Source organism: Castanea sativa, chromosome 5, assembly GCF_040712315.1.
Source record: "Castanea sativa cultivar Marrone di Chiusa Pesio chromosome 5, ASM4071231v1".
Lineage (NCBI taxonomy): Eukaryota > Viridiplantae > Streptophyta > Magnoliopsida > Fagales > Fagaceae > Castanea > Castanea sativa.
The window spans coordinates 81,530,214-81,539,514 of NC_134017.1; the positions used below are offsets into that span (position 1 = coordinate 81,530,214).

General features: G+C 37.9%; 1 protein-coding gene across 1 annotated transcript; it reads right to left on the reverse strand.

The window, feature by feature from the left end:
* Positions 1–4,843: 4,843 nt before the first annotated feature.
* On the reverse strand, positions 4,844–8,789 carry LOC142633243 ((3S,6E)-nerolidol synthase 1-like). Its single transcript, XM_075807463.1, has 7 exons — positions 8,589–8,789; positions 8,230–8,494; positions 7,554–7,926; positions 7,224–7,442; positions 6,582–6,720; positions 5,694–5,942; positions 4,844–5,157 (listed from the first exon to the last, which is right to left on the reverse strand). The coding sequence occupies exons 1-7, from the start codon at positions 8,787–8,789 to the stop codon at positions 4,858–4,860; spliced, it is 1,746 nt and encodes a 581-aa protein (XP_075663578.1). The 3' UTR covers positions 4,844–4,857.
* Positions 8,790–9,301: the final 512 nt, after the last annotated feature.

Below are 9,301 nucleotides of genomic sequence, written 5' to 3' on the forward strand. Positions count from 1 at the left end.
GACAGCCTTAATTTGGTCAGGATTAACTTCAATTCCCCGATGAGTAATCATGTACCCTAAAAACTTTCCCGAGCCCACTCCGAAAGAACACTTTGATGCATTCAAGCGTAACTTATACTTTCTTAACACCGAGAAGGTCTCCTGCAAATCTTTCAAATGGTCTTCTGTCTTCTTACTTTTGATTACCATATCATCGATATAAGCTTCCATATTATGCCCCAACTGCGCATCAAACATTCTGGTCACCATTCGTTGATAAGTGGACCCTGCATTTTTTAGACCAAAGGGCATTACTCGGTAATGGTAGTTACCATTAGGGGCACGAAAAGCCGTCTTCTCCTGGTCATTCAGTGACAAAGGGATTTGATGATACCCTTGGAATGCATCCAAGAAGCTCATTCGGGGGTGCCCCACAGTTGCATCCACCAATTGATCAATTCTGGGTATAGGGAAAGGATCCTTGGGACATGCCTTATTCAGATCTGTAAAGTCAATACAGACTCTCCATTTCCCATTCTTCTTTTTTACTACGACAGTATTGGCCAGCCACTCAGGATAGAAGATCTCTTTGATCGCACCAGCCTGCTTTAGCTTACCAACCTCCTCTTTAACTGCCTCGGCGTGCTCTTGAGATGCTCGCCGAGAAGGCTGCTGTCTAGGCGTCGCATGGGGGTTAATATTCAAATGGTGGCAGATAACTTTTGGATTAATTCCTGGTACATCATAAGTCGTCCATGCAAAAACATCAATATTACCTCGCAAGAATTGAATCAACTCTTCTCTTTCCTGTGTCGGCAGTTTGGATCCGACTTGAAAATATTTCTCTTTATCTTCCCCAATAATTACCTTGGTTAGCTTCTCGGCAGATCCTTCATCCTCAACTAGGCCGACTTCCCGAGCAGCCTCCTTTAATTGCTATGACGTCTCAGGAACTTCTCCCTCCAACGAACCTCGGCCTGTACGAATAGTGGCAGACGTTAGACACTGCCTGGCCACCGTTTGACTGCCATGTAACACTCCCACGCTTCCTCGTATAGGGTACTTCACCATCACATGTAAGGTTGATGAAACTGCCTCCATCGCATGCAACCACGGTCTAGCCAAAATGGCCGTGTAAGGAGAATATGCCATAACAACTATGAAATTTACCTGTACTTCGGAACCCTCCACCTGCACGGGCAGCCTAATCATTCCTCGTGGGATCACCTGGTTTCCATCAAAACCGACCAACGGATGGTCGTATTTTTCCAAGTCCTCCTCTTTCAACTTTAATCCATTGAATAGATCCGGATACATAATCTCGGCACCACTTCCATCATCCACCAAGACTCGTTTCACATCATATCCCCCAATACGAACTGTGACGACCAAGGCATCATCGTGGGGTTGAAACGTTCCCTCTTTATCCTTATCAGAAAAACCCAAAGTAGGTGTCACCGAGGATCTCAGTCTTTTGTTTGTTTGATGATTCTCTTCCACGTCCTCATTCCCACACTTGTTTTGAACGGTCATGACCCGAGAAGGTTTCCCAAAGTCTCCTCTCGGCTGGGTCAAGATGACGTTAATAGTGCCTAAAGATGGTTGAGGGGCCTGACCCCAATATTTCCGAGTATCTAGTTGTTCCTGATTCCCATTCGGCTTTGCCAATAAGTGATTGATCTTCCCGGCCCTAATCAATTGATTCAAATGGTCGCGCAATGTCCGGCACTTCTTCGTGGTGTGTCCCTTATCCTGGTGGTAATGGCAGTGGAGGTTTTGGTTCCTCGTGGATGCATCTCCACTCATTTTGTTTGGTGGCCTAAAATATGGCTCATGCCGAATTTTCTCTAGTATGTGATGCACGGGTTCCTTAAATAGTGAGTTAACTAGAGGAGACTCGGCGGTCCTCGGATGGCCTGTAAAGTCTCGTTTAGGCCGAATACCTTGAAACCCCCCTCCCCGAAGATCCTTCATTTTTTCTTTGCTTTGCATCTGATCCTCCTCTACCCGTTTATACTTATCTATCCGGTCCATGAGCTGTCGCATGTCTATCGCGGCCTTCATTGTCAAAGACTTTCTTAACCCATGCTCCGCGGGAAGACCCACCTTGAAAGTTCTTACGGCTACACTTTCCACATCCCCATCAATTTCATTATACGTTTCCCAGTATCGGTCAGAATAGGTTTTGAGTGTTTCACCTTCCCTCATAGACATAGACAGTAGAGCATCCAAAGGTTTTGGAATCCTAGTACAAGTTATGAACCTTGCTCCAAATGCCCTAGTCAATTCTTCAAAAGACCTTAGGGAACCTTCTGCCAAAGTATCAAACCACCTCATAGCCACGGGCCCCAAACTGGAGGGAAAAACTCTACACATCAATGCCTCATTATTCGAATAAACGGCCATTTTCTGACTAAAATGACTAACGTGCTCTACAGGGTCAGTCCTCCCGTTATACATAGTAAAAATGGGTTGAGAAAACCTACGAGGTAGCTTTGCCCTGTTTATCCTTGCCACAAAAGGGGATTTGGCAATTTGTCTCAGGGCTTTACCCATTGCATCACTCCCGTCATCGCGATATATCCCATCAGTATCGGGCATCCTCGTCTCCTTCTGCTGTTTTGCCCTAACGCCCGAAGACACACTAGCACGGGTCACACTTCGAGTAGGCTCAAACATTGGGGGATGAATTCCTCCTGGGTTTGCTTCCGAACTGTCACTGGAAGAGCTAGCATTACCCTTACGTCTCCGCTTCTTACTATTCACGCACCTGCGTAAGTACGCTATCTCAGATTGCATCTGTCGCAATACATCGTCGCGAGACATATGCCCCTCAGTTAACAATCGTTGCTCAGCCCCCTGACCGCCATCATATGCTTTCACCACCCCCGAAGTATGTCCCTTCCCCTTGTCACGCTGGAGACTTACAGCTACGTCCCTGCTTCGTGAACTTACTGATTCTTCCCCTTCTAGATACACCTCCGCCATACACTTCTAAATGGAATGTGTTACGCTGTTGTTGTTCCCACAGATGGCGCCAATTGTAAGGACCAAAAACTCATAAAACCAGCTTAAAAATGTTGCTGCTTCTTTATTCACTTAAAGGTCCTCATACAATACATTTGGTAGAGAGGGTTCAACAACAAAAGTTCCCCCTCTATAGTGTCCCGACTCTTATTTATACTATTTGCTCCTTTCATCATGGCCCTACACCTCACAACCTACTATGTTTTTCCCTCTGACACCTGTCTGTCGGTAGATGAGCAGAGTTCTAACTCTGCGTTCAACACTGTTCAGGTCATATCCACATTAATGCAACGGATTGAACTGGTATCTTCCAATTAATGCGGCCAGAATGGTTGTTGCCGGGCATTTAATGCATCCCTCTAAATTGGCCTACCACCTTCGAATATTTGTAACCCTTATGTCAGCAATGCCCATGCCACATCATCTTCGGGTATTTTCAGGTAACTTCCCTTACTCCTTTGCTCCATCTTACCTAATGCATGTCGGCCTTCCTCTCTTCGGGTCTTCGGGTTCTTGGGTCCTCAGAACCTCACGACTTCCATTATGGAAGCAATCACCTTCGCTAGAACTCATGTCACACCACAGCTTCAGCCTCCACACACCACAAGAACCAGATATGAAACCAGGTAATTTGTGACAACAGAGAGTATCATCTTGCCAATGAAGTTCTTATCCAATCCCTAAAAAAGTATCGACAAACTAATCCCCAATCGAACCCGAAAAGAGGCCACAGAATAATAAAGGGGAAATGGGAGTTCTCAAACATATAAAACATTTCGTGATTCAAAAGTAAATCTGTTATAATGCTCTCACAGTCCTCTTCTATGCTAAATTAGCCATATGCAAAAAAAAAAAAAAAAAAAAAAAAAAAAAACTAACTACTGAACCAATTTCAAAACCTTTCTCATGTTTGTGTATATTGTAGAAGTTTAAAGTTTTTATTAACATTTTTTAGTGACCGTAAATAAAAGTATGTTGAATGTAGTGTGATCAGTACGTGTCAATGGTGCTAAATTTGTAATGTTGTCTATCATAGTGTGTAACCATTTGGCTAAATTCTATGACAAAACTTTCTTTATAATTAAAGGAAAATTTTTAATTTATAATGTATTAGCAATTTAAATTTTATATTGTAGATTAAAGAAATGTTTACAATATTACACATTTGCAAAAAATATACTGTTCAAGTCTGACAATTTTGGTCGAGCAAATTGTAGAGCAGTTGAGCGAAATCAGGCAAATTCAAAATATTGTAGGATATAAAATTTTTCTTGGCATTCGCTCGTCACCATAGAACAAGGAAAAAAAAAAAAAAAAAAAAAACCTTAATATTTTGTAGAGAAAGGCGAAACAGAATTTCTTGAGAAAACCTTGCCAAAGCCAAAAGGTCTTTCAACCTCTCCATTAATTGCCATATTATTGACAGGACTTTCCCACCAAAACACTAAAATGACCAACTATGTGTTTGGAATATTGTTCTGAAACCACTGAGATCACGTAAAATTTTCAAACAGCCTTGAATAGGCCAAGAAATTGGTTAAATGGCAGACTTATCGACTTACAGCATCAAATAACTGTGATGACATCAAGGCTGGATTAATCAGCAATTGAAAGCAAGAGAGGAAAATCAGGCTATGGTGTCTCTTTACATATGTATTGCAACAATCTTCATAGTGGATTTGGTTACATATTATTCAGGAAATTTGAAAATTTATTTAGCACTTAAATTTTAAGGAAATGCTAGTGCAAGAAGCTGAAATAGTGCTAACTAGTTTAAGCCTCCTCACATCTTCCATTGGTTATTACACTACCAAAGCGGAATACGTTATGAAACCCAAAAGTCTAATTTGTTTACATTTTCTTATAGGGATCACTTTTAAAGATCAGTGACTTCATGTGCTCCTCTAGACTTGGAAGGCGATGTTTCTCGTCATAACTGTACATCAAAGGAACCATCCTTGCAAAATTAAGAGAAGCCTTTATAAAAGACGCTGGAAATGGATTTGGGTTAAGGCAATCCTTGTTGAGTTGCTTCCATGCATTTGAAATCATTTTGAAAACATGACTTTTTGCATCTTCAACTGAACAGCCTTGACGTTCTTTCCTGTAGCACTCAATATAGGATCCATCATGACCGTTTTGATCCTCATCCTGCAGATAATCCTAAGCTGTTAGTGAGTTAACCTTAGAAGTTGCAAACATAGATATATTTCGACAACACTTAAATAGCGTTACTAGAAAAATATTATCAAATAGGCTCTAAGTTTCCTTCTATGGAAAATATTATTTTTCCAATTTTTCTAAGAAAACTATGATCCTTACACGTGGATAGCTGTGGTTAATGCGACAAAAGGTGGAGTACAAATGAGTGGACATTCAATTTCCTTTAACTTCTATCATGACTGTCCTATTCCTTGCTTGAAAAAAATTAAGAGCCTGTTTGATAATATTATTCTAATAATGTTGTTTAAGTATTGTGAAAATACGTATTGATGAGAAAGTATTGTAAAAATATGTATTGTATTGTTTAAACAACGAAAACTGTTATTCAAACAATGTTACCCAACCAACCCTAAAAGGCCAATGTCATTTAGGCCACTAGATATCTATTATTGGTGGGATCACTAACTTGTTAAAAGTGGACAAATTATGTGTGGCTGCTTTTGAATTTAATATTATTCTCTTACCTGGGCATTTCCAAGGTCATCCCAGAGTCGAAGAATTGTGGCAACGGAAGATGTAATGCTGGGATTGCTGTCCAGAAGTTCAACAGTCTCCTTGCTAATTCCCTCACCCAAGAGAAAGAACATGTAAACTAGCACCACATGTATTCCTGTACTCTCATGTGCATTCTTCATGTACTCCTCTGCCTTTGGCAAGTTCCCAGAAGCAAACCATTGTGCTTCTATTAGGAAGGCATTACACAAACTGGCCCACTGTAACAATCAATAATTGCAAAGGTGTAGCATGAGTAATCTCTTCGGAATTTTACTATTCACATGAAAAATATGTCAAAATAAAATGTTTGTCCTTATACGTCAGGCCAAGAGCAATTTTCGTCCCTGAAATCCGACTAATCACTTAATGTCTTTAGACTAAAAGTGACCATTTTAAATTTGTTGAGAACTAAAATGATAATAGAAAATTATTAATTTATATTGTACTATCAATGGAAGATTTATATTGTAAACTAAACAAATGCATACATTTGCATAAAAGTGTACAATGTTGTATATATTTGTTTAATCTACAATGTAAATCTTATGTTGATAGTATAATGTAAATTAATAATTTTCTATTATTTTTTTTTAGTTCTCAACAAACTTAAGATGATCACTTTTAGTCCCTCTGAAAGTTGAAGCGATCGTTTTTGTTAGAAATTATTTCTAATGTATCTAAGAGAGTAATGTCGTCATGTTAGTTTAAGTTTGGTCATGTCATTTAAGGAATCGAAAGCAATCATTTTAAATTTCAAGATTTAAAATTATTAATAAACTAAAATTTAGGGACCAATATGTAATTTTTTTTTTACGAAATAATTAGGTGTTTGATAGATATTTTGTCAATATATATACCGCTTTTTTTAGGGAGTCTATAGGGTTCCATCCAGTCCTTTTGTAGACCTTGTAGCTGATTTCATTGGTAATGTCATAAAGAGCCACAAAACATATCTTCAAAGAGTCTGATAATTTCTCAGTTGCTGATAATTCCCATCTACGTGCACAGAAAAATGTAGTAATCACGCATAGTGAAATGGTAAAAGAAAGCAAGTCATATTTTTCTACTGTTTTAATTATCACACATTTATTATTTCACACACACATATATCATTTCTCTCTCTGAGAGATACTATGTTCACAATATTTTTACAACAAATTAAAGGTGGTTAGTTGTTATTGGTTCAAATTTGAACCTAACACTAAAATTATTTTTTTACCCCAACAATAACAACCAGTAACAATCTGCCACTTAAGTTTTGTTGTAAAAATGTTGTGAAAATATTGTGGACATATCATCTCTCTGTATATATATATATATATATATATATATATATATATATATATATATTTATTTACATCCACTTTTATTAGTTGAAATGTGGACATTTTTAAAACATGAACATTCTTGCATCAATTATATATTGGTGTAAAATGGTGGAATAAAACAAGTGTGAAAGAATATTTAGCAATTTTCCTATATGGAACAAACACACGTACCGATTCACCGCATTTGTGAAGAGAGTGAGTTCATCTAGTGTTCCGTAAACATCAAACAAGTCGTCTATCACGTAAACCATAGCTATAGGTTTTGTGAGCTCAACCCTTTGATATGTCAGGCTTGGATCTGTGAGGCAAGCCGCTGTCCACATGTACCATTTAAGTGGTTGATTTCTCGCAAAGTTCAACTTTTTAGCCAGACCTAAGCCTTTCCACCATCTTTTAGGAGAAATGATAATTTAGAATAGTATCAAAGTATTGGCAATCTGAGTTCCAAAATAATTAATGGACAACCACAACAAAAATATTCCAGAGTCTCATTGAACTTACTTGAAAATTTGAAGAAGTTCCTGTTGGTGTATGGACTGGACCATTTTGAAGTCCATCTTTGCTAGTTCTTGTAAATGTTTTACCCAACTCCTTGCCCCTTTGAAATTGTCTGGGAGGTCCTTAGCCATGAACCTTGGCAAACTCTTATGATAGGGATGCTCCAATGTGTTTAGAATGAATCTAGCTTGTTGGTGATCAAGATGTTTGAGGTTTGCTTCGAGAAGATGGCGACTGAAGTCTTTAGCTTCATCGAGTATGTCTTCCTCATTGATGCTTACCTCTGACGCATCGTATAATTCCATCAATCCACTTATGTGTTCACCTAACTCCAATTTAAAGTTTCCTTCTTTGTTCTTGAATTTGTTAAACACGTCTGCATGACACACAATTAGCCGCAATTTATTGACTTTCAAGGAATATTTTTTTCTACAATTGGTAAGTTACACATCTACGTTATCGAGTGAGTTTTGAACCCATGAACTTACTCTGTTATTTGAGTTAGAGCTCAACTGCGAATAATTTTATTTTATTTTTTAATGTTAGTGTAAAAATGTTTTTGTTCAACTTTTAGAATCAAACGCTATTTGCCACCCAATCCTTGGAGATGTAATTATAACCGTGCTGTGATAATTACAAGCATAACGTAATTTAGGTAAAAAGAAAAATATATTCTCACCTGCAGAAACATGATAGCCATCTTGTCTCAATAATCGAAAACGCAGTGCAGCCTCATAAAGATCATGATCATGACCTGCATGAGCGCTAAAAATCATATACTGCCTTTTTAGGATTGTTTCAATCTCCTCTTGGAAGTGGTACTCAATGCCTAAGCGCAGGATTGCATCAACCATGTTCAAACCTTCGAAAGGATCTCCAACTAACTTGCTAAGTATATTTTTGAATTTCTTTAGTTTTTGCAAGTATTCAACACAAAAATCATCCTGGAAAAAACAATATATCCCTCTTAAATTATGAAAAGTAAGGTCCGGAAAAACAAGAAAAAGAAATGGTGAAAATGGTTATGCAAAACTTAACCGTTGAACTGTGATATTCAGGAAGAAAATTGTAGTCTTCCGTGGGAAAATAATTGACGGCTTGATCTTGGGCAATGCTGCTTCCTTGTGCCTTTTGCATACAAGTATCATCGATGAGGTAAGTAATCTTTACAGTATTTTGGATATCTTTGAAACCATTTTGAGGTTTCGAGGAAGAAGAGGATGCACAAAAGAAGGCCATGTATGAGTATCCCAATTAGTTTTGAGCTGTGAGATAGAGAGGTGTGTTGATACGATGAACTGAGATACCCAATTTATAGGAAGTTGGTAATATGAAGCCAAAGACACCGGTCCTTCTCTCAACAACAACAACAACAACCAAAAAAGGAAAAGAAAATCTCCAACCATTCCTTTTTTGTTTTTATATGAAATATATCTTCTTATTTTTGTGGCCACCAATGTAGTACTTGTTAGGATGTGTGCCTTTAAATCCTATTGTATGATATTGTGTATGACATTATGTATGATTTAATGTTATGATAAATAAAGTTGTTTTATTATTATCTAAAATAATGGTAACATGAATATTTGGACATTATCATATAGTGCATGAGATGCATAATATGTGATTTATATGAAAAGTCACATAAGATATAAATCACAAGTTCTTTGTAAACTCAGAATTATAGTTTGTAGTCGGTGATGAAATTGGGCATTTCATCAGTGAAGACTATAACGTATCAACTAAGATGA

Coding starts and splice junctions, on each gene's coding strand:
- LOC142633243 (XM_075807463.1), bottom strand. CDS start 8,789: ATGGCCTTCTTTTGTGCATCCTCTTCTTCCTCGAAACCTCAAAATGGT. Junction 8,495..8,588: donor CTGAATATCACAGTTCAACG/GTTAAGTTTTGC, acceptor TGTTTTTTCCAG/GATGATTTTTGTGTTGAATA. Junction 5,943..6,581: donor TAGACTCCCTAAAAAAAGCG/GTATATATATTG, acceptor TGATTGTTACAG/TGGGCCAGTTTGTGTAATGC.